This window comes from Acanthochromis polyacanthus, chromosome 11, assembly GCF_021347895.1.
Source record: "Acanthochromis polyacanthus isolate Apoly-LR-REF ecotype Palm Island chromosome 11, KAUST_Apoly_ChrSc, whole genome shotgun sequence".
Classification (NCBI taxonomy): domain Eukaryota; kingdom Metazoa; phylum Chordata; class Actinopteri; family Pomacentridae; genus Acanthochromis; species Acanthochromis polyacanthus.
In genome coordinates this window covers 6095065-6121501 of record NC_067123.1, presented here as the reverse complement: position 1 = coordinate 6121501, position 26437 = coordinate 6095065, and the positions used below count along the sequence as shown (strand labels likewise).

General features: G+C 34.7%; 1 protein-coding gene across 9 annotated transcripts in view; it reads left to right on the top strand.

The window, feature by feature from the left end:
* pleca (plectin a) overlaps window positions 1–26437 on the top strand; it is a 192656-nt gene that overhangs the window by 35031 nt on the left and 131188 nt on the right. The window contains exon 1 of one of the 9 annotated variants that reach the window (XM_051955507.1): window positions 14368–14537. The exons of the other annotated variants lie outside the window; for them this stretch is intronic. Coding sequence (XP_051811467.1) covers window positions 14492–14537 — 46 coding nt within the window. The 5' untranslated portion in view covers window positions 14368–14491. Of the gene's footprint in view, window positions 1–14367; window positions 14538–26437 lie in introns of those variants that run through there. 9 annotated transcript variants of the gene reach the window in all.

The window sequence follows — 26437 nt, the reverse complement described above, 5'->3', positions numbered from 1 at the left end:
ACTATAAAATGATAATTGGTTGTATTTATATTGGATTTGTTTATCAGTGTTACAACACGCTTCACCCAAACTGAGAATAAAAAAAAAACAATAAAAAGGAGAAGAAAAGGAAAATATGTTAAAATTCACACTGATATTAAAGCTTTTCTAGAAAAAATTAATGAAATACTGGAAAACTGTAACGTTCAAAAAATGAATGAAAATAACAACAAATATCTTTAAAATCATGATTTTTTAATGATTTAAATACAATAAAAGCTTATTTAAAAAACATTGTAAAAGAACTACGTAGAAATTACTATTTGTAGAAATCTGAATGTAGACGAGGACGTTATTTACAGCTGTGGCCTGTTTTTGCTTTTTTTGTTTAGTTTTTTCACGTGATTTTACTAAATATTATTTTGAATTTAACAAAATAGGTATAATTGTCAAAATTATTTACCATTTTTCATTCGTTAATAAAGTATTTTTCTTTGAAATAGCAGCAAATATCTGTAAAATAATTATATTTTTAGGCTCATTTAATTGTATTATATTCAATTTTATTTTTAGTTTATTTCTTCATTTTTTAAATTGGCTAAAACTGTCATTATGTTACAAATATTTGCTGCCATTTTTACAGTTTTTTTAAGTGATAGGATTATTTATTTTCTTTATTCGTTTGTTTTTACAGTGTAAGTAAAACAAGAAAAACTATAAAAATCAGACCTGAAATGCAAAGACAGATGAAATAAAGAAATGCTGGGATTATTTTTTGTTTTTTATGGTGTTTACTACGATGATCTCGTCGTGTTTCTGGAGTGAAAATGAGACGATGTGAGAGAAAAATCAATATTAATGCTGCAGATTCACATCCGCTGCTCACAGCCATGAGGGAGTCGTAGAAAGAAAAAGTCAGACTGGCTGCAGAGTCGGGTGGAGCTTCTGCTCACATTCCTGACATTAGTGTGGCTTAGAGCAGCCTGCAGCCAGAACCAGAACCAGAACCGATCCTGGATCTGAACCAGAACTGATCCTGGACCAGTGCAGCCTGAGGAGCAGGTTACAGCTGATTACTGACCAGGAAACAAATGAAAACACTCTAAATATGGATTTATTTTCTTCTATCATCCTTTCAGATCACATCAGAGGCTTCCTGGTCACTTCAGAGCTCCTTTATTGACCCCAAAACTCTGGAATGATTTAAGATTAAACTTCCTAAATCCATCAATGCTTTATATTCTGTTATTTATATTTATATATTAATCTTTAATACCAGCTAAAACGGTAAATAAGGTCCACAAAAATCTGTATTTTTGCTAATAATCGTGTTCTTTTGTGTTTAATACCAAAAATTCCAGACAACTCGTAAAAATACAAAAGAAAGTATTTTTAGGTCAACTCTGAATAAAAACAGACCAAAACTATGAAACACCTGTATTTTAAAAAATACTATAAATTATTCCATTTTATATATTTATTTTTGTTATTATTATTATTATATAAATTGAAAAAAAATTGAAATTGAAAAATTCTGTATAATTTGTTTTCTGGTATTTTACTGATTTTTCCCATTTTTGTTAAAATAATACGTAAAATCATCTAAAAAAATTTTATGAAGTTAACCCCAAAAAGCTCTCAATAATTTTATTTATTTTTTTAATGTGTACCTGCAAGCCAAGAAAGGTTATTTAACTGAACAGGAAAGTAGAAAAAAGGCCGATATTTATGAATTAATGATGCCATACATGAAATAACTCCCATTCTGATCCTGTTCCCATCAGTGCTTCACCATGTTTTCCTCTTTCCAGCGCCTTCATTTACTTCTTTAAACCCAGAGTAGACGTGCTGTTCTGTGTTGTAATAAAAGGTTCTTCCTCTGGAGGATTTCTGTCAGAGTTAAACAGAAGAAAACGTTTTTCATGTTGACACATTCTGGGGATTCCTGCAGTGTTTGATGATCTCCTGGAAACCGCTGCTTCAGACGCTCACAAAAACAACACGGCTGTATATTTGATCTCTTTTTCTCGCACTTTCTGGGCGTTTTGTGTTTTATTTTTCCTGCTCTGATCTGCAGGATCCTGACTTTCTGTTTGCTGGCGTCTGTCGCTGAATTCCTGAAATGTTTTCTGAGTTTTAGTTTAACACAGTGACCTGTTTTCTACACGTCGTAAAGCAATAGATCTGTAGATGTGTTTATAAATGATTATTACTGCAACAGCACCCATCAGAGTATTAATAAAACACTTTTATATTTTAAAAAGTTTGCACATTATCATACAGTAAGAGAGAAATGACATTCAGAAGCATTGAAGAACCCAAAAAGAAGCCAAAATAAGCTTTTTCCACATACTTCACATATTTTTGAACTTGTAAAAATCTCCACATATGAATCATGTTGATTCAACAGATATGAATTACATTAGTATTATGATTGTATTTATTTGTGTTTTTTCTGTATTAATGTCATCTTTGTAGTTTGATCAATCAGCTAAAGTCGTTAAATTTAAAGGAAAACTCGTCAATTAAACCTTTCTGCTGCTTTTTACTAAACATAGACCTGTAAAAATTCTCAATAATTATCAGTATCTACTGAATTTAATGTATAAAATGAATGTATACTCAGATAAAGTAAGAGATAAATGAGATTTTGTAGCCATAAAGTGGTGAAAATGACCTTAGTGCCAAAATAAGCTTTTTTCCCCCTGCTAATATCATCTTTGTACTTTGATAAATAGGCTTAGGTGGTTAAATTCAAAGAAAAGCAGTTAAACTAAACCTTTCTGCTGCTTTTTATTAAACACAGGTCTGTGAAACTTCTCAATAATTATCAATCTCTACTGAATAAAATGAATGGACACTCATAAAGTAAGAGATAAATGACGTTTTGCAACCTTAAAGTGGCAAAAAACACCTTTAAATGTCAGAATAAGCTTTTTTCTAATTTTCTAAAATCACACGTTTTTGAGGATAACTTGTAAAAACATACAAATAATATTAATTATGTGGAGAAATGGTGTCCTGGTAAAGTAGTTTGTGTGTTTCATCTCTTTGCTTTGTGTGCATATGTATTTATTTGTGTGTTTTTTACTGTATAGTATTTTTTACTGCCAACTGTAAGAAGCTAAAGGGGTGAAATTCAAAGAAAGAGCTTTAATTAGACATTTATAGAGCTTTTTTTAAAAACTAAAATAGGTCTGTGAAAGTTCTTAATTATCAATTACTACCGAAAGTAAACATTTTATTGTGGTACCTGCAGGTCTTTATTTGTGTGTTTTAGTTTACATATAAAACTCCTTGGTTCTGATTGGCTGTCTGGTGTAGATTAACTTTAATTACAGACGTCTGCCACATCTCTGTTTGTTTACGTCTGTATTAGAGTGTTTAAAGACGGCAGCAGCTGAACTAAAGCTTCAGATGGAACTATAATTATTAATGTCACCACGTCTCCATACAAACAACACAAACGTCATTTATTTAAAGCTTCTGGTCTGAGGAGCAGCTGCACTAAAAATAAAACCGTGATCAGAAGATGCTGTGGAGAACTGAGCAAAGTTAATAAACTTTTAATGATATTATTGTTATATTTAGTGTAATGTTTGCAATCTGTGCAAATCGGTCTTGTATTTGACCATAAATCACCTTATTCACATTTTATTCATATTTTATTTACACTGTAAAAAAAATCCCCCAAAATATTCTGCAATGTTAGAAAAATCTGTAATAAATCTGTAAAAACAGCAGCAACTATCTATTTTTTAGATGATTTTATGGTCACATTGTGGACATCATATGCATATTATTATTATTATTATTTAGTCAAATCCTAAGTTAAAACATTTTTCCAGTAATTTACTAAATATTATCTGTAATTTAACATAACAGGAAAAATCGGTAAAAGAGTTAAAAATCTAACTTAAAGTGCCGCCACCTTCAAACTGATATTAAAACAGATTTTCCTTAAATGTGCCACATCATGTAATTAAGAAAATTACAATTAATATTTAGTTTAATTTATTAGCATTAGAAAAAACAGTGTACTTTACAGTGTAATTTAAAATAAATTTTCAAAAATAAAAAGTGATTAAGTTATTAATTGTTTCTAATAAATTTACATATTGGATGTAATTTTTTAAGAAATTTGAAATTACATCATTGGATTTAATCAGCTAATAATTATATATATATATATATATATATATATATATATATATATATATATATAGTTTTTATTGAATACATTAATTTGATAAAATACAAATAAGACATTTTCTTTATTGTTATGATTTTTTTCTACTTACAGTATTCCAGTGTGGGAGATTTTTTTGACTTCTTAAAAACTTAATAATTCTACATATAATAATAATAATAATAATAATAATAATAATACACACACACATACATTCATATATACTTACATATGTGTGTGTATTATATTATTTTTTATATTATGTTATTTTTCTATATTCAGGTTTTACATTAACGGTGTATATTATGGTTATAACTCTGACTTAATTAAACATTATTTTTGAATTAACAACTCTTTGTTTACTTGTTTATGGTATTTTCTTAACAAGTAGCCGTGATGTTATCATGTTTTTCCCCTCCAGACTGGTACGTCGTGTATTTTTTATTATTATTTATTTCTACATCGAGTGTTAAATTTGGCCTCATTAAAGCGTCAGACAGCAGGGCGTGGCTGCCGTAGTAAAGATCGTATTTTTAGCTGCTGACAGCTGACTTCCTGGACGCTTCATCTGTTGGTGAACGGATGAGCTGCAGCAACTGCAGATGGAGTTTGATTTCTGCGATTAATCCACACGGTATCACCTCCTGCTCATGTCCAACCCAGAAGTCCTGCAGCAGCTTCTGGTGGCTGAAGTCCAGGAGATGTTCCAGCCAACACAAGAGAATCCATTTTTTTCCTGTAGAAGTGACAAGAGCTGCATGGAGACAGAATCTGGTGGTTTAATAACCCACAGAATGACATCTTGGAGACTTGTTTTCTCAGACTTGTCGAATAATTTAAACTGGTATGTGGAACTATAGCATCCACGTGCTCTACTTTTAGCAAACTCCCATCTACAATCAGTTCTAAAAACAGCAGCAAGCTACTCAGGGAAAAAAGCTACAATTAAAACATTTGCAGGTTGTATTGTGGTGCCTTCACATTTGGCTGATTGTTGTCGCGGTCCTGTTGGAATCCCTGAAGTGTTTTATGGGTTTTGATTGAGCACAGTGAGCTTGGGTTTCCTCACATCTCAGAGCAATAAATCTGTAAATGTGTTTATAGATTGCTTATTACTGGCAGCTGCACACTATTATACATGGATTTTTAAAAACATGTATGCATATCAACATATAGCTAAAGGAGAAATACATTATGCAGCTTTAAACAGTGAAAATGTGCCTTCAAATACCAAACAGGCCAATTTTTTCTGTCCGAAACTGGATAGCAAATTTAAACTGCATATTTTTGAAGATATATTTATAAAACATACAAAAAAATAATATGGTGGAGAAACAGTATCCTCATGAAGCTGGTGTTTATGTGACCTGAATTCCGTAATGAACTCCATTAAACAGTAAACCGAAGAGCAGTAGAGCCCCCAGTTTAATACTTTTATTATTAATTAGCTGTTTTTCTTGTTGCACAGCCACATTTATCAGTTTTTATACTGTCCGTGTTCAAACTGTGTGTTTAAGCAGTGAAGACCAGTCAGGATTTGTTACTTTTGATGAAAATGCTCGTGCTTTGGATTGAAACGCATCCAAATATCAGCCAATCACAAAGAATCTACAATAGTATCTATTAATTTTAATATAAAAGCTTATTTTGCAGAAAAAAATGCTTGGAATGAGTTAGAAATGCTGTTGTTACACAGTTTGTCCAGCAGAGGGCGCTCTGACTCCATGTTACATTAGAATGTGCAGCGGACATGCAGCAGAGCAGACGGTGGTGGGAGTTGAGTGGGTGTCTTCATTGTAAGATTATGGACAGTGATAAACAATTACTCCATAAATTCTCCTTTTAAAATTCTCTTCATCTGGAGGATACAATTTTAACCTAAAGCATCTCTGCAGCAACAAGGAGCTTTATTTTATTATATGTTAAAAAAGAAAACATCAGCTTTATTAAAAAATTGGATTTTGCACTTGTGATTTTATTACTATTCAGCCCCAACATAAAGAATATCAATAAAATCTACTCTTAAATCTCTCTATCTTACTAGTTATTACTACGATATCTATTTTCTTTCTCCCTAAATTGGAATCAGCTCCAAAACTTGAGCTTTTAGTCGACGTTTGTTAAATTACTTGTTACTTGTTGTTGATCTGTTTTTCAGACTTTAATTTTAAGTCCCAGCCGCGCATCTAACATGTACAAACTGTCTATAGAAGATAAAAACTGTTACAAACTGAAGTGTTTTAAACCTGCATTCTGTCTATCGGCCAGCAGAGGGCGACTAGTCTGGTTGAAGTCTATGAGAAAATCAACCAACTTCTCATTTGATTTGTTACCTCATGGAACGTTTTCCTGATTAGTTTCTGATCTCAATCATGTGGTCAACATTTCCACTTTGTATTGCAGTATTATCATCGCTGTACCTCGTATTTTTACTGTGTATAAGTTCACAGAAGTCACAAGCTAAGTATTTGTACTCTTTGCTAATTTAACACCAACAGTGAAGAAAGCGTCTCTAATAAAATGTTTTGAGCTTGAGATTTATTAGATTTGGTGTTTTGGATCATTTCTTGAGGGAATTTTTCTCCACTTGGGGAATAAAAGAGTTAAAACAAAGTAAAATAATCAATTAAAACTAAAAAGACAGCTGTGATTCAGGTGGTACTGTATGTTTTGTTGCATGAATGCATTCTTGTCTTCCAGAGGAAGGTAAAAAAAAACTTTTTTGAGCTTAGGCATTTAGAGTAACTGAATCTCTCTCTTTTGCATCATATTATATAGATCTTAACTCTTCTACACCATAAGTATTTACATTTTCTGCACTGTTTTCCCATCTATTTGCTCTGTTCTTGTTTTTACAGTTAGCATGAGTAGATATTGGTGACGAGTGTCTGAATTAATGTTTTTCTTCCATCGATTACTAGAATTTCATTTCACCGATGACTCCTTTATTGCTGCGTATGATGATAAATCCTTTAAAGCTGTTGAACATTAACATCTGGGCCTGTTATCGTTTGAGGACTTCATCTTTTTGTCTCTTTACTGCAGCTGAAATCCGACCCCATCAGCCTCTGTTGGTTTCTTATTGACAGTAATCTATAAATAATCCGCTGCAGCCTGTAGCTGAGAGGTGAAAACATCACGCTGGTATTTGTCGTCCAGGTGTTCTACAGCGTTACACATTCAGTTTTCTCAAAGTGTGAATCAGTCAGAGGCAGTCTGTTGAATTCAGCGTCTCAGTGTCAGAAAACAGGATTCTGGTGACCAGGTGTCTCTGATAACGTCCACAGCAGCTCCTGTTCCTGCAGAAAATCCACTTTTACAGCTCACATCTGTACACATAGGAGCTCACAGTAGTAATAGTAGTAATAATAATAGTAGAAGTAGTAATAGTAACACTAGTAGTAGGAGTAGCAGTATTAGTGGGAGAAGTAGTAACATTAGTAGTAGTAGTAATAGTAGTAGTAGTAAGAGTAGTAACTTTAGTAGTAGTGATGGTAGTAGTCATAGTAAAGTATTACCAATAGTAGTAACAGTAGTGGTAGCAGTAAAGTAGTAGCAATAGTAGTACTAGTTGTAGTAGTTGGAGTAATAGTAGCAGTAGTAGAAGTAGTAATAGCAGTCGAAGTAATAGTACTAGTAGTAGTTGTTGTGGTATGATTAATAGTAGTAGTATTAGTAGTAATAGTAGTTCTAGTGATAGCTTGGGCGGTATCCAAATTTTGATGCGTCAAACTTCCTTCACATTTTACCAGGGTATACATTATTACCATGACTAGTACTGTTACTGGCTTGTGCCTTCACGTTTGAAAATTGAATACTGGCAGCAGTGAGTTGATTCGGAGATGCGTCCTTAGGTTAGAGGCGTTTCCATCTGTCGCGATCACCTTTAGATTGCAGAATTTACAAATTGCCTCATCAGTATTTACCGGCTCTCCTTTCTCGTTTGCCCGGAACTCGAAATACTCCCAAACTGCAGAAGTTGTGTTCTTTTTTGACACCAAGTCACTCCAAGCAGGATCTGCCCCCCCCCGCTGTCACATGATGACGTCACGTTCATAAACTTTATGGAAAGTCTCCAAAAGTAGGGTAAAACATAACCGTTTAAGTAAAACTGGACAGAGAATCAATTTTAGGCATTAAATGACTTTTATTTAATATTTAACACTTATCTCTGTATCAGAGCATTGCATTTTTTTCATGACGGTACTGGAACTGATACCGCTGCTATTTTTAAATACCGGCAGTATACGGTATAACCGTAATACCGCCCAAGCCTAGTAGTTGTAGTAGTTGTAGTAATAGTAATAATAGTAATAGAAGTAATAGTAATCGTAGTAGCAGTACTTGTAGTAGTAATGATAGTAGTAGTAGCTCAGAGAAAAGAGAAAAGCATCAATTCAAAACCAAACATTTTTTGTTATGTTTATTTTTCAAATACAAAGTTAATGTTAAATATACATGATATACATACATATATACACGTTAGTAGGAATTATGTTTGTTCATCTCATACATAATGAAACTTTTCTTGCTACAGGATTCTCAGTCGCTTAGTTGAAATTTTGTGTTTTCCTCATACAGACAGTCTTGTTTTGCTCCTAAATTCCCTCGTTATGATTTATTGTCTTCACTCGGTTTGTAAAATATTCCTGCTATTCATGTTTAGTAATGAGGAGCAGCTGTTTGCATCGGTGGAACGTTTCAGCTCTGAGAACCTTAAACCTGCTGGTTGGAGTCTATTAGGTGCTTTTTAAAGCTTCTCCTTTAAGTCGTCTGACCACCGAACGTTTAATTAGGAGGAAGACGGACGATCTAATGGCAGGAAGCGGCTCAGACTGTGGAACGCTGACCTGATGCATGTCACCATCGTTCCCATAGAGCTGTGGAATCAATCGGATGCTTTAAACTGATGGAAACATCAGCAGTAATCTCATTTCTGTTTGCTCCTTTTTATTCCAGAAGCAGTGAAACAAATACATCAAACACCTGTAGAACCAACAGCAAAACCCTCAACAGGTTTTAAAGATGTGCTGTCTTTGAAAATTGTCATAATTACACCATTTATCAGAGCCCCAAACTGTAAAAATAGAAAAATTCTGCAGGTTTTCAAGTTTCAGACAGTCCTTGAACTAAGCATATGTGATGTGCAGCTCAGTGTAGAAAATTAACCAAATTAAAGCTTTAAATGTTGCTGTTTTATCAAAAATGTGTTTATTCTACGTGTGTCATTTACAAATTCACCCCAAAAATTGTTTGCTCGAAACAAATCCTGTAAAACATTCAAACATTTTTCTGATTTTTTGCACAACTGAGAATTCATTAGTGGCACAATTAAACATTGTGTGATTTGTGCTTTCTGACAGAACTTTAGCTACTCGTGTGAGGAAAAACAACCAATGTAGCTTAGATATTAATATTTGATCAAAAATCCATTTATTTTACATGATTCATTGAAAAATTCACCAAAAATAAACTGATTGTGCCAAACAAATCCTGTAAAAATCTAAACGTTCAACGATTCTTTTCTGACTCAGCTATGACAAACAGTTAATTCAGTTAAACGTTGATTTTTTAACTTTCCAACACACCTTGAACTACTCATGAGGAAAATTAACCAAAATTAAGCTAAAAATTATGATGTTTAAACAAAAATCACTTCATTCTTCATGTCTCATTTAAAAAATTTGCCCCAAATTAACCATTTACATGAAACAAATCCTACAAAAAACTAAAAATGTTGTGCTTATCTGCACAACGGAGAATTCATTTATGACTGAATAGTTTGTGTGATTTTCAACTTTCCAACACACCTCGAACTGCTCATGTGAGGAAAATTTAACAAATTTATCTTAAAATTTTGATATTTGATTAAAAATCGCTTTTATTCTTCTTTTCTCATTTAAAAATTTGCCCAAAATTAACTTTCCGACACACCTTGAATTACTCCCGAGGAAAATTAACTCAAATTTACACTTAAAATTTTGATATTGATAAAAAAATCACTTCATCGCGCTTTTCTGCACAACTGAGAAGCCAAAGCTAAAAATTCTGAGACTTCTTGGCTGAACTACAGGCAGCGTTTCTATGGATCAGACAGGAGACGAGTATAGAAGGAAATTAAGAAAAATAAAACATATTTCATCAATAAAATAAATGCAGCATGACTTTAAAACGGTGAACAGAGGAGCGAGTTGTTGGGATCCATCCAGCATGGTGAAACAGCAGAGTAGAGGGGCTCGTAGGGGCTGTAAAAATGAGTTTTGTTTTATGATTTACAGCTTTCTAAGTGTGTCAAACTGCACAGGAGACATTTTTAAATCCTGTCTCCTTCTGGTCGTGGTGTTCTGTTCCATGGAGGTGCAGGCGTTTAGGAATGAGTCCACAGTGAGTAAAAATGTGAGTTCAGAGGTTAAATCCATGGTTGGTAATCCACAGAACAAATGAAAGATTTCACTGATCCTTCCTGCATTTTAGGAAATAAAAGCTTCTTAGTGAAACAACGTCCGTGGTGACTCAGCAAAACAGTGCGCTGACTCAGCGGATCTGAGATTTAAAAAAGGTTCGTTTCCTGAGTTTCACCTGAAGTTTCCTCACAGTGTTTACCTGTAGTAGTAGTAGGAGCTGCTGTTTTTAGTGTTTCTGTTTAATTTGTTCATTTAAATGTGTAATTTGAAAACATCCAGAGCTGACAAACTGCAAACGTTGTCCTTTGCAGCTGCTTTTTGCAGTCACACCTTTTGAAACCCAAAACGATTTTTCCACAAATATTTCATGATAGTATTGAGAGTGTCTAAAATTAAAGGGTGTCCTAAACTTTCCTCCACCGCTGTATAAATGAAACACTAGCAGTTTTGTTGTTAAAAGTATTGCTTACTAAGGAGATGGAGGCTCAGCTGAGTAATGTGATGATCTGTGTTGGTTTATCTGTGGATTTTCAACTTTTTGAAGGTCCTTGAACTACTTATGTTTATGTTTTGTGCCATACAGTGGAAAAAATGAACTAAATCCTGACTTTAAATCATCAAAATCGCTTTTTTCTAGATGCCCATTTTAAAATGTTTATAAATTTTCAGTCATAAACACATATATGTCTATTCATTGATTTAGTCGTCAACCAAAATTAATTTGAACTGAAACACTTTGCTTATTGTGTCAAATAGAGTCTTAGAGAGGTTTTATTTGCATTCATTAGCCTCTAATTGATCAGATTCATTTTTAAATCGTGTCCCACCACTGCTAAACATGCCTGTCCTGATGAGAATCTTCGACGTCTTTCAAGTCTATGTTTTACTGATTTGAAGTATTATTTTGCTGCTGCTGACTCCAGACCGCTCCCATCGGTTGTTGTTGGGCCTCCAGAGGATCCATCAGACTGCTGAGTCAAAGTCACAGCGACCTTGTTGACGTCTTCTACATTCATTCTGTCAGCAGCAATGAAAACTTCTGCTTTACTGACAGTATTTCATAAACGTAGCGGACTCTTTTATCAGAATCTAGAGTGTGACTGCAGCTGATTATCGCTGGTGTAACTTTAACTCCCAGCAGATGAAGAATCATAACTCAGTCTGACTTCCCTTCATCTGTTTTGGGTTCTCTGAGTGACTTCTGTGTGAAATATTTCACTTCTGATTTTTATTATTGTCCTGATTCTTTTCTATGATTGAGTTTGGTTCCAAAGTTTAGTTTCCTAAAAGTGCTCGGTCATCCGAACGCCTCGGAGCTTTCAGGTCCCTCTGCAGAGTAGAAAACGCTGAGTCACCCTTCCTGTGGTCCTGCAGTGGACAAACAAAAACCACGACTTTAACTTCAGCTTCATTTATGTTTTCATATAAAAAGATGTTGTTTAGTTTAGTTGAAACTTCAATATGCAGTTATTTTATCCCACTATAATCAACATTATCTGTAGTTTAGTGTCAGTTTTTAGTTGTGTTGACTCATTTGTGTTGTTTTGTGTCTGTTCTTTGTTCTTTCTTTCTCATTTGTAGGTTTTTTGTGACTCGTTTTTGTCATTTAGTGTCTCTTTGGTGTCATTTCATGTCTGGTTTTTGTTGTTTTTGCGTGGTTTGTGTCATTTTGTGACTGTTTTTTGTTGTTGTGTTCATTCATGTTGTTTTTTTGTCTTGACTGGTCTATATTTGTTTTGTTTTTGCCATTTTGTGTGTTGTTTATATTGTTTTTGTAGTTTGTATCTGGTTTGTGTCTTTGTGTGACTTTTCTGTTGTGTTCTTTTGTTTTCTGTGTCAATTGGGTCTTTTGTGTTTCGTTTTTGAAAATTTGTGTCTAGTTTGTGTTGTTTTGTGTCTATTTTTTGTTGTTGTGTGTCTGGTTTGTGTTGTTTTGTGTCTGTTTTTTGTTGTTATGTGTCTGCTTTGTGTTGTTTTGTGTCTGTTTTTTGTGGTTTTATGACTGTTTTTGGTATTTGTGTGTCTTGTTTTGATTTCTGTCTCATTGGGTCGTTTTATTTCGTGTTTTTGTAAGTTTACATCTGGTTTGTACTGTTTTGTGACAGTTTTTTTGTTGTGTTTGTGTTATTTTCTGTCTCGATTGGTTATTGTTTGTTTTGTTTTTGTATTTTCATGTCTTGTTTTTGTTGTTTTGTGTCAGGTTTGTGTAACTTTGTGACTGTTTTTTGTTGCTGTGTTCACTCGTGTTGTTTTTTGTCTCGACTGGGTCTCTTTGTGTCTTGTTTTTGTAGTTTTGTGTCTGGTTTGTAATGTTTTGTGTCATTTCGTGTCAGTTTTTATAGGTGGCTTGCAAACACGTGACTTTAGCGGTGGCATTAACTTCCGGTTAATGAAGTGGTGGTCAGGCCAACCAAAAGGACTGCCGCAGAGCAAGGAAAACGCGACTCTTTTCCGGAGTATTTTCGTGCTTTAGATTCTAATTCTCAAACTCGATACATCAGAAAATTCAAATTTTGTGATGGCATAGATCCGTATGCGTTATCCACGAAGGATTTGACCTACGAGTTGGAAAAATATCCGCCAGTTCAGTTCACTGATATCTCAAACTATCTGGTGCTACAAACAAGCTTTTGCACTGCTAAACAAATGAAGGCTTGGAAAAGCATGGATTCATACAATTTGTTTGTCTGTGGATGGGTTAAAGAAGTCAGAGTTAAGATCCTGAAAGACAAATCCTGCATCATAAAAAGCCGTGTAAGTAACAATTTATGTAAACTTGTGCTTGCTAGGTGTGTTAGCTCGGTGGATGCTAAAACGTGTTTCTGCTGTTCTTTTCAGGTGAAACATTCGCAATGTTTATCAAAAACACCAACTCATACCTGGTTGTTGATAAAAGAAGATGGAGAAATAATAACCGCGCACTGCGACTGCATGGCAGGGTAAATAATCCTTCAATGGGACAGTTTTGTGACAATAAACAAGCTAAAAACAGCGAACGTTAGCTTGTTAAGTGGGTAGTTAGTGTTACCAATCTTTAAGAATGGGTCTTAAAACCAACACAGAAAGGCTCTAAGCATGTATATCATAATAATTCACTAACCTTTAACGAAGTGATCGCCACAGACTCTGGCATTCTTTGACTCCGCTCCCTTCGAACTTAAGGAAATGTTAGCGAACCATTTTTCTCTGCGTCTTTTCGTAAAATCCTTAGTGCGAGGCCCTTTTTTTAATCTCTTCACGAGGAACCCTGAAGTATCCTTTATCAATTTAGCGATTTGATCGATTAGAACAACCTAAAACAACACACGCAAAAGGCATTTTTGACCGACGAGTGAACGTTAGCCACGCTCGCTGCAGTCAACAATCAGCTCCGCTGACCACCACTTCATGATATGCATAGGTAATGAGGCGGATGTGACGTCATTTGCAAGCCACCTATTGTTTTGTGCCTCTTTTGTGTCTTCTTGTGTGCAGTTTGTGTTGCCTTGTGGCTGAATTTTGTTGTTTTTGTCTCGTTTGTGTTTGTGATGTCAGATTTGACAGCATATTTATATTTGATGTAGTAGTATACTAGGAAGTACAGTAGAGTATTTACATTTTAACCATATTTTGTAAAAACAGAACAGCATTTTCAGACATCAGCCGTATTTTTGACGATTTATTCCGCTCTGTCGGTCTCCAGATCAGCGGTTTGTTCTCTGCAGCTTCACTCTGTTGTATCGTGACGTCTGAGGGTTTTAATGCTGCTGTGAAACTGGCAGGATGAGACGGGACGTCAGGGAGGGAGGAGGTGGAGGAGGAGAGGGAGGTGTAGCAGAGAGCTGGTGGGTCAGAGGGAGGTTTATCTGCCTGCTGCCTGGATGTGAGAGGAGGGCTGATCGCTGAGCTGCTGCAGACTGAAGGCTAGCTGAGTGCTACCATGGATCCCGGACGCTCCATCCAGCATGAGATCAGCTCTCTCAAAGGTACCCGTCCCACTTTTCTCCTCACATTTCCTGTCCTGGATCGCCTAGCTTACCCACAATCCTCCTCTCCGTACGGATGTAAAGTTGAGCTGAAGGCAGAAATGTGTTTTAACGGATGAAGGGAGTGAAAAGCTTTAGAGGAGTGGAGGCGTGACGGCTGGGCTCGGGGGAGAACGTGTCGGGACGGCAGGTTCTCTGAGGTGCTGCTGCTAATGCTGCATGCGGCACGTTGAATGCGTCGGCTGCTGCAGAGTCGCTGCTGCATCGCCACGGTGACAGCAGCGATCTGGAAGCGTTGCCCAGCCCAGAGTGTGGACGGGACGCTGCTGCAGATAGAGCCTGAATTAAAGCTGTGAGGAGGAATCATGAGAGTGTGAAGGTTTCTGCTGCAGCCCGGTGTTTGTTTGCTCCTCCCACATTCCTCACCTTCCTCACCTTCCTCACTCACACTTATGTCTCTCCTTTGTGTCACATGTAGTTCAAGGTGTCGTTTTAATTCCCTCATTTATCACAGACAGACACTGGAAAACAACAAACGCTTTTAAACTGTTTCTGAACAATTTTCTCTTATTTCACAAATTTTTCCTGTTTAGCTAAAACACGAATAAAAATAGCCCTCAGGTGTGGGTTGTTTTGTATCTGGTTTGTGTTGTTTTCTGCCTGTTTTTTGTTCTTGTGTGTCTGATTTGTGTTGTTGTGTGTCTGTTTTTTGAAGTTGTGTGTCTGGTGTGTGTTTTTGTGTGTCTGTTTATTGTTGTTTTTTGTCTGTTTTTGTCGTTTTGTGACTGTTTTTTGTTGCTGTGTTCTTTTGTGCTGTTTTCTGTCTCTGTTGTCTTTTTATGTCTAGTTTTTTGTCATTTTATTTCCTTCATTTATCACAGACATACACTGTAAAAGAACTAACTCTTTTAGATGTTTCAGAACATTTTGCTCTTATTTCACATTTTTTTCCTGTTTTGCTAAATCAAAAATAGCAAAAAATAAAAATTACATGTTAAACATATTAACAGAAATAAAAAAACCCAACCTAACAGTTATTTGTCTTTCATTTCATTTAAATCACTGTAGAATATTTTAGGTTTTATTTGAAAGAACATATGTGTATATATGAGGCATTAGTCATTTTTAAATGGTTATTTTACAGATTTTTGGTGTTTTGTTAAATTGCAGAAAAAATACAACAATGTCCATATTAAAAGTCTGTACTTTTTGTTCTTTAAGAACATTTTAAAATAAAATACACTGTTTATGGTGTATTTAAATTACAGATATTTTCCATAATGTGGAAGAAACATTATGTATATTAAGGATTACTATTTTAAATGGCTGTTTTACAGATTTTTTGTTAAATTAAAGATGATATCCAGTAAAATTCACGGCCAAAAATGCACGAATGAAAACATGAATAAATAAACAAATAAATAAATGGTGACATTTGATATAAGAATATAATATATGTTATGGATGAATCCTGCTTCAAGGGTTATTTTACTGATTTTCCCAGTTTTGTGGAATTAATTCACATGACGGCACATCCATAATCTGTATTTTTGCATTGCAATAAAACACATTAAAATGCAGAAACAGCCGTTGTAGATCACAAAGCTGACATCAGAACATCACATTTCACTGTTTTTGTTCTCAGAGCTGCTTTGAGTTGCTTCTCTGCAGTGGCTGATGGAGACTAGAAGCTTCTCTGTGCACAGCTAACCAGCTAGCCTCTACTGTAGCCTGAATGCGAGGCGTTTAGGGAACACTGGTAAATTGTAGCGTCATTTGATAAACTTGTTTACATAGTGAGATGTTTTGGGTGCAATTTTATGTATACTTTGTACAGATGCACTGAATTCAGGTGAAGACTATTTTAAATCTAATTTTGGTGCGGATTTGTTTGTTAGCTTGAATGTAGCGTAAATTTTAAGTGAAATCAGCACTCTGTTTAAATGTGGAAGTAGAATAAACTTGTCTTGTGCTAAAATCAATAAATAATCATGATACTTAACTACAGTATAAAAATCAATGGGAACAATTATAATTGTGGATATAATCATCTGTTTTAAATCTGAATTTAGCCATTTTTGGACTTAAATGTGAGCTAATTTCTTCTACAAATAATCCAGTATTTCAGTGTTTTCCACGCTGTGTCGTGTTTGAAGACTTTATATGGAGAAAAACATTTAAATTTGTCAAAATAAGCTTTGAAAAGAGCCGTAGTTGTGGTGTTGCTGCCTACATTTGGGTGCCATGATGCCAGACGAACCTGTTTTTCACTAAGTCATGCTAGCTGTTTGTTTGGCGTGTCGTTGCCATGACAACGCAGAGAGTTGCTCAGTTTGCTTCTTTTGTGTTTCATGAGTGTCTAATTAGTGAGACAAACTCTGAGTGAAGTGCAGTTTAACACTTGGAATCCACCCAAATGCATGAATATTTTGTCTTGAAGGCGTCTTTATTTATTCAGACGCTACTTTTGCAGAAATACTAGTTTTCAGAGTTAAGCGTGTGTGGTTTTTATTAGTTTAGATGTTGTTGAACTTTCTCTGTACGATTAGGAAAAAGATTCCCAGCAACCAGACAGACATTTATAGGGACAGAGAGCTTCTAATTTGTCAAGCCGTTTTGTGTGGCGCTGAGGTTTGTCTGGTGAAGTGTGGTGAGAGTTTAAATGATGCTGGAGTCGGATCTGAAGCCCGGTCGGACGGCACCAGAATGTTTTCCCCAGAGATCCGCAGACAAAAGCCGCTTCGCCTCGCTGATCCTCCCAGCGGAGTCGCTTAATCTGCCGGCTTCATCTGTACGCATCTCGTCACTTCTGTTGATGGTAAAACCTCCAGCTTCATTTAGACAAACTCCACGTCTTTCTACCAGCCTGACCCAAATACTCAGAACTCTGATGCAGGAAAACCCGTAAAAAAAGAAAAAACACTCCGGAGAATCCAGATTTAGCTGCATTTGCTGAATCACTGAATGAGACTCGACTCACACAAAAGATATTGAAATGAGGCTTTCTTTATTTTTCTGTTTTGTTTGCACCTTGTTTTTCTGCTGTCTGTGCCAGGATGCTGATCAACGCTGAGACAAATAAAAAAACAAAAACAAAGAAAAACACAGCAACAAGAACAATGTGAATGAAAGCCGTAGCTTTGGGCTAACAGACACCATCAAAAGACATTTTTGAATTGTATTTCAAAGGTTTTTAACACATTTTTACAAAGAATCTACAGATTTTTTATTTTTTTGAAACAGATTTTTCCTGTTTTGTTCAATTACAGATATTAATTAGTAAAATTACAGTCAACATTTAAATTAAACTACACATTAACACTATAAAAATGAACGTTTAAAACAGTTTCTAATAAACAATTTACTGGTATTTAGGATATTTTTCTCCTTGTTTTCTTAAATTAGGGATAATATTTTTATTAATCTCAGAGAATAAATATTGATGTAGAAAGTGACCTAAATAAATAAAACTATCAGTAAATACATTAGTAAATATATTAATAAATTTGTAAATGAATAAATAGATGAATGGGTCAAAACTGTAATGTTCAAATCAAAAAATCTGAATTTTTACAAGTAATATTTTGTTTTTCTATGGTATTTGACTGTAAAATTGTGCATTTTTTATTGTATTTAAATCATTTGAAATTAGTAAATAAATAAATGTACTGATATTTGCTGTTTTGTTAAATTACAGATATTTTTTTTAAATCACAGAAAATAAATATTGATTTTAAACACTAGCCTAAATGAAAAAAAATCTATATTCGTATGAATATTTGAATAAATAAATAAGTGGATAAATAAATCTGTCAGTAATTATATGAATAGTTGAAGAAATAAGTAATTAAATAAATAAATAGTAAAAAAAATTAAAGAAAATATGAATAATTGAACAAATGACAAAATAAATCAACAGGTCAAGACTGTAAAAATGTTCACATCAAAAATCTGTATTTTTTTTAAAAAGTATTTTGTTCTTCTACTAAGTCTGACTGTAAAATTATACTTTCAGTTTTTTTACACTACTTAAATCTGCTATTCAAAAAGCATGCTAAATTTTACAGATATTTGATGTTACTTAACGTGAAGATTTAGGATTGAAAAAGGGTAAATAATTTAGAACTGTTACATTACACATTTTCCTCTGTTGAAAGTATTCTGTCTAGAAAAATCTGAAAGAAAAGTATTGATTTACTTCTAAAACTAAAAAAAAGACCAAAAATATTTACAAATGATAGTTATTTATTTCTCAACATTTGACCATAAAACTGGAACATTTTATTGAACTCAAATCTGCTGAAATGTAATTATTTTACAGATATTTGTTATTGTCACTGTTTTTTGACATCACGTTATTCCAGCATTTTAATTATTTTTTTACAGTGTACCAGACTGTATTTCAACCTGTTGTTTTTGCCGCTGTGTGAGCTTCACCACCTCCTCAGCTCAGAGTTTCAGGGTTCCTGTCTGGCCCTTATCGTCGTGTTTTCACCAACACTGCCCTGTTTTGAACGATGCTTTCTGAAGGTCGTGATGGATGTTTGTGTTTTTAGCAGCAGCTTCAAACCGAGGATATCCAGTTAAAGAGCAGTTCAGGGTGGGAGTCAGAGCTCCTGACCTCTGGCTGGTGTTGGGTTTCAGGTCTGCATGGCTGGAAGGTAAAAGAGCTGCGTGACATCTGACGTCGTTAGAGGCACGTTTTACTACCAGTACACTTAACAGGCTATTTAATGTTGTTGTATTTTCATTGTAAAGGAGTAAGTCGAGTTTATGTGCTCAGAAATAGGAGTTTAAATGTGATAAAATACTTAAGTTTAGTCAGTTTCTTTGCAAATTGTGAAAGTTAACTCCATGCAAAGTGCAGTAAATACAGAAAATCCTACAAAATATCAACATTCTGCATCTTGTAAATAACAAAAACGCTCTTAAATGAACTTTTTCAAGCCTGGCAGGTTATTTTTTGCTTCTTGGAGAGTCGCTGTCGGTCAGTCGCTTCCTATTCTTGTTGCATAAGGTAGTTTTTTATGACATAAGCACCATAAATCATATGAAATAGTGACAGTCTGCTTTGTATTTATTCTCACAGTAACATGAAACCATCCGATGACAGGGGGACTACAGCAGCACACCTGAGTTAAACACCTGTTTACCACCAAGCTGAGGCTCTTTTTACAGCTTTACAGTGAACGTTGTAACACAGAGCGTGAAAACTAAAAGAAAAAAGTAAATAAACTGCTAAGAGTAAAAACATTCTAACTGTGCCACTACAGGTTGCAGCGTTATCAATGTAAGCTCAGCAGTAGCATTAAAACCAAGCTGAGAAAACGATGAAGTCTGGATTGAAATGTCTGTTCTGGTTTCATGGATCCACCACAGCTATCAGAATTCTTCTGTCCATGTGGTTTCTGTTACTTCAGGAGCTCATGATGCTGAACAGAGAACATGCTGAACCTTGTAGCTGTTCGTAAAACATGAGAAAAAAGTAGAAAATAAAAACGAGTCAAGGCGACGTCTTCAAAGCTTTTCTCCTTTAACTAAAGACCCAAAATTCCAGAGCTCCTTCCTCATTAGACGAGAACAACTGAAGTTACAGATGGATGGTTAGAGAGCCGGTATTCAGCAGCTCACACATGTCACATCTAAGAAAAACAAAGAAAATAACGACACAAACTATGTTCAGATCGTGCTGCTGGGAGAAATAATTCTTTTACAATATAAAGAACGAGTGTCAAAAACTGTAAATACTGTATGAAAACAACAACAGCAATAACAAAAACACGAGCAATAAAAACAACAACAGCAACAACTACAGAAGCAACAGCAACCAAAGCAACAGCAACCAAAGCAACAACAACAGTAGTCACAATGACAAACACAGTAGCAACAACAACTACCACCAAAGCAACACCAACAACAGCCACAAGAAAAGCAACAAGAAAAGCAACAGCACAACAACAACAACAATAGCCACATCCATAGCAACGGCAACAAAAATAACAGCAACAACAAAAACACTAGCAATAAAAACAACAATAACAACAACAATAGCAACAACTACAAAAGCAACAGGAACCAAAGCAACAACAAAAGCAAGAAAACAAAGCAACAACAACAGTAACAACAACAACAGTAGTCACAATGACAAACACAGTAGCAGCAACTACCACCAAAGCAACACCAACAACAGCCACAAGAAAGCAACAAGAAAGGCAACAGCACAACAACAACAACAATAGCCACATCCATAGCAACAGCAACAAAAATAACAGCAACAACAAAAACACTAGCAATAAAAACAACAATAACAACAACAATAGCAACAACTACAAAAGCAACAGCAACCAAAGCAACAACAAAAACAAGAAAACAAAGCAACAACAACAGTAACAACAACAACAGTAGTCACAATGACAAACACAGTAGCAGCAACTACCACCAAAGCAACACCAACAACAGCCACAAGAAAAGCAACAAGAAAGGCAACAGCACAACAACAACAATAGCCACATCCATAGCAACAGCAACAGCAACAGTAGCACCAATAATAACGGTAGAAAAAAATAACAATAACAACAAGAAGAGCACATAGAACGGAGGTGTTTGACTTTGTTGGATTCTTTTAGTTTGATGCTTTTTGACATTATATGTGATAAATAAAAGTATACTATCATAAATAATATAGTCAGTAAATCATGGAGCTTCATCCATTGCTTCCTCTTTATAGAGTCAAATCAGTGTTATGTTGTCAACACAGAGCTGAAGGAGCAGTTTGTCTGCAGCTCATCGTCACACCTACAGAACAGACTCACACTGGAGTATTATGGGATGGTGCGGCTGTGACTGAACAAAGACTTGCTCCCCTCACTAAGGTGTTTTCCTGCTTCTGTTAGCTGACGTCATCCCAGATTATCTTCTGTAGGAGGAAGGTATGCCAGGACTCTGCTCAGGGTCAGATATCATCTGTTTTGACATGACTAAGCAGACTAGTTCCTCCATGTTGGTCTGTAATCTAAATCTGACCCGTCTCCCTACTACAGTATACAGCAGGTTGTTTCACGTTGTTTACGACGGCAGGTTTATGACGTCCTCAGCCTACAGCGTTCATGGTTACGTCACCTCCTCCCATAAGTGTATTAAGAAAGTCTTGTTCCATCATTCTGACGAACGGCGTTTGCGATGTTCAAACAAGTTTCATGCGAGAACGAGTTGGCGACGAATACGTTGTCAGGCGGCGCTGTACGAGGAAAACGGCTTTGTTTACGTTCTCCGGATGTACACCACATTGGATTGTGCTACATTCGCTAATTTTTGTTTGTTTTGTTTTTCTGGAAACTTTCTTCCCTTCATTATGGCTCCCAGGTGTAAATCTGACTCTTCTGATGGCAGGACTTTGAAGAAAAGGAAAGCCATCTCCATGGACGTGAAATTAGACAGAATAAAATGTTTGGAAAAGGGAAACACCGAAGAAGTTCTGACTTACGGACCAAAGATCAGAGAGAATCCTCAGAACTGATGCTGGTGTTGCTTGCATGAGCTGCTGCTCTGTCGGTGGCACTTTATGTTTTTTTTAGTGACATAGCTCTACATATTACTGCCCTTTAAGTCAGAATAAGGTTCTTATCTCACTGCAAAAACTCCAGATCTTACCAAGTCTGTTTGTCTTATTTTTGGTCCAAATGTCTCATCCCACTTGGAATAAGATAAATTCACTTAACAAGAGACATTTCAGCGACATAGAGGGACTTATTTTAAGACAACGCATCTTAAATATCTTGTTGAGTCAAACAATCTTAAAATGATCTTGTTTTAACCCTCGTGTCGTCCTGCAGGTCAAATTGACCCGTTTTCAAGTTTAAAAATGTGGGGAAAAAAAAATATACTTTCACAGTGAAAACTTCCACATTTTCAAAGTTTTTTGGGAAATTTTTAAACATTTTTTGATGGAAAAAAAAGAAATGTTAAAAAAATGCTTCTTTAAGAACATTCAGAAATTTTTTGTGAATGTTCTTAAAGAAAATATTATAAGTTTTACTGATATATCTGTAATAATTTTAGATATTTTTAGAATTTTGGGGGGAAGATTTTTATTAATTTTTTCAAAATATTTACAATTTAATTTATATATTTTTAATTTTCGTTTCTTGCCAAATTTGGGATTTTTTTCTTTTTACATAAAACTTTTGAGGGAAACTTTGAAGGAATTTTCTTCCTGACGATTTTGCAAATTTTTTATAAATTAGGGGAATTTTTTTTGCTGAACTTTTGGATTTTTTTCAAACAAGGGAACAATATTTTTCGTTGCCATAAATGAAGACAACAGGTGAATTACGACACTTAAGCTTGACAATCCTGGTAAAATAGAGCTTAAAATAAGTTTTACCGGCTAATTTTAAGATCTCGGTATTCTAAATATCACGTCTTATTTCGATAAGTCTTACCAAGCCGTTTTCACTTGTTCTATTGGCAGATTTTTTTCACTGATTTCAAGGTAAAAGTTCTTTGAAATAAGTTTTTTTTTCTTGTTTTGAGAGGAGCATTTTTCCAGTGCTGTGTTCTCCAGTCCCTTCCCATCATGACTGAGTTATTTCATCGTGGTCTGGTTCAGACTGGAGTCACTGATCTGCAGATGAATCGGTGCTTCCTGGTTTTCCTGCAGCATCCTGTGCATCCTCTGCAGCCGTTTGTGTTTTTTTTATCAGCTCCAACGACGTCACATCAGCAGTTTTCTCTCTCTGCCGCTCTGCTGCCAAGAATTCCCTGCAGCCATGAACACAAAGCAGCGGATGAATGGATGAATGGATGAATGAGCTCAGCGGTGCAGAGCAGAGGAGGCTGAAATATTCCACCGACGTCCCCAGTGTGAAAGTCTAGATGTTTGTCGTCGTGTTTCTGTTCGGTTGTAGGTCTTGGAAGCGTCGCGTGGCTTCATTCATCGGCCGTGTGTCGGATGTTGCTGATGCAGAATGTGATTCACAGATGAAGGTTTCAGATGTCTGAGCGGCTTCAGAGCAGCAGGAGTGAATGTCTGGCTTCGTTTCGGGTTTTCACCTGTTTCTGTGCAGCTGGAGGCAAACTGATTAATGCTGTGCAGAATCTGTACATTTGACTCTGCAATTACAGTTTACAAGCATAGTTTTTTACTTTAACCATCTTGAAACCTTCATTTCCATCATTTTATTATTTCATAAACACTTTATTGTCTCCGTGTTTACTTTTTGATGGCTGGGTTGTTGCTTCAGAGAGAAAAAAAATCTGGTTATTTCGCAGATATTTGCAGTTTTTGACGGAAACGTTTCATATTTTGAGGGTTGAGAAACGGTTGAATGTCGTCCAGAGTGAAATCATCTGAACTGCAGTTGTAGTTTTTGTTTCATCAGAATATGTCAAATGGGAAACTGGTTTTAAACTTTCATTTTCCTTTTTTTAATCTCACAAATTAATAATTGTTTAATTTTTGAGTGTACGTCGTTGAGTCGTTGTTTCAGAGTTTGAGTTTTGAAATACAACTTTAAAAGAATGACTAAATATTGTAATTTTTCATTGAATTTTCCTGCTTGTGGTTGTATTGTATCCCTACAGTCTGAGATTCTATCTTAAAATCAATTTGAATCAAAATAGCTGTATTTAATTCATGCACAGTTATTTTAATTAATTAGAATAACAATATATGAGTTAAAAAGGTATTTTAGTTAACTGAAATAACAGTGCAGTACATGAATTAAATCAACTATTTAAATTATTGCATATAACAATATATTCATTAAATATGGTATAATAATAAATATACATGTGAATTAAATATATTATTCAAATTAATTTAAATAATGTATGAATTAAATAAATTATTTTAAATAATTATAATAATATATGAATTAAATACAGTTATTTTAATTTAAATAATATATGAATTAAATTATTAAAATTAATTAAAATAACAATATGTGAATTAAATACAGTTAAATAGTGTATTAATTCCTATATTGTTATTTTAATTTTTAAAAAATCTATATATTGAAAATTTAAAAATGATAAATAATTCTTTAAACTGTACTTTTACACATGTTTCTCTGTAATATTTTTCTAAAATTATCTTACAAATATTGAATTAATCCTGTCTCATGCAAACGTTAAACATATTTTTATAAATAAATCCACATAGTTGTGGTTTTTCTGCCTCCCTGCCATCTCTTCGTTCTCATGAATTTAAAACCTCTTCAGGGAGTTTTTCCTCAAACTTGGCAGGAAAGTTTGGATTCAGTTCTGATCTGATTAGATGTTGGTGGTTAAAGGTCGCTGTGACTTTATAGAACGAGTTTCTGGATTTAATTCAACAATTCAGGCTAATTATGAGAAAACATGAAATTATGGCATTATTGTACAGATATTTGACTTTATTTTTTAGCATATTCCAGCGTGTTTTAATGTTTATTTTATCTATTTTGTCTAGTAAACCTGCTGCCAGACTTTTCTAACGGATTTTTTTTACAGTGTAGATTAAAGTAAATAACTTTCCTCATTATTTTAGATGTTTTTTCACACATCAGACCAACTTTTAGAATAAAATATATCTGATACAATGAAAGTTTGGGCTGTAAAATAATGAGGGTAAAATGTGGTATTCTGTTTTTCTGCTTTTTAAAAAGCTGCCAAAGACTTTTTGAGTCTGATGTGGAACAAGCCGACGGAGGAATCTGAACTATTTATCCCTGGAAGTCATTCAGACGTGGATTTACTGTCATCATTCAGAGCTTTGTGCTGCTGATTTAAAGGCACAAACAAATGAGTGGTGTGGTTTCATTTATCATTAGAAACCTGCTGACAGAACACAGTCTGAAATAGTTCCATGCACCTGCTTTTTTTCAGCTGATTTTTCAGTGTTTTTCTGCTGTTTTTCGCTAGTTTTACTGTTCAGATAATGAACCTGCAGGTCAACAAACTTTAAAAACTAAAGCTCAACGTATGCGAGAACCTTCAGTCACAGTAAATTAAGTTTATCAGACGGACTTCTGCAGAATTATATCAGAAAATTACTTCTTTTTTGTGCAAAGCAGCAAAAACAAGTAGTAGCACGAATACATGCACGGATAATTTCAGTAGCCAAACCACTAAACGAACCACTCTAGACTCGCACAGTTTTACAGATGTTTGTCGTTACTTTAAAGAAAACTTTTGTCGATTACGGACAAAAAATGGTTAAAAAATTATTTTACAGATCTCCCCGTTTTGTTAAATTACAGAATAATATCTAGTAAAAAAAAACAGAAAAATATATGTGTATATATGTGTGTGTGTGTGTGTGTGTGTAAAATATCCAGTAAAATAAATGACTAACATTCCACCATTTTTACTGAATTTACACACGTGGACAAAATTGTTGGTACCCCTCAGTTAAAGAAGGAAAAACCCACAATTCTCACTGAAATCACTTGAAACTCACAAAAGTAACAATAAATAAAAATTTATTGAAAATTAAATAATCAAAATCAGCCATCACTTTTGAATTGTTGATTAACATAATTATTTAAAAAAACAAACTAATGAAATAGGGCTGGACAAAAATGATGGTACCCATAACTTAATATTTTGTTGCACAACCTTTTGAGGCAATCACTGCAATTAAACGATTTCTGTATTTGTCAATGAGCGTTCTGCAGCTGTCAACAGGTATTTTGGCCCACTCCTCATGAGCAAACAGCTCCAGTTGTCTCAGGTTTGATGGGTGTCTTCTCCAAATGGCATGTTTCAGCTCCTTCCACATATGTTCAATGGGATTCAGATCTGGGCTCATAGAAGGCCACTTTAGAATAGTCCAACGCTTTTCTCTCAGCCATTCTTGGGTGTTTTTGGCTGTGTGTTTTGGATCGTTGTCCTGTTGGAAGACCCATGACCTGCGACTG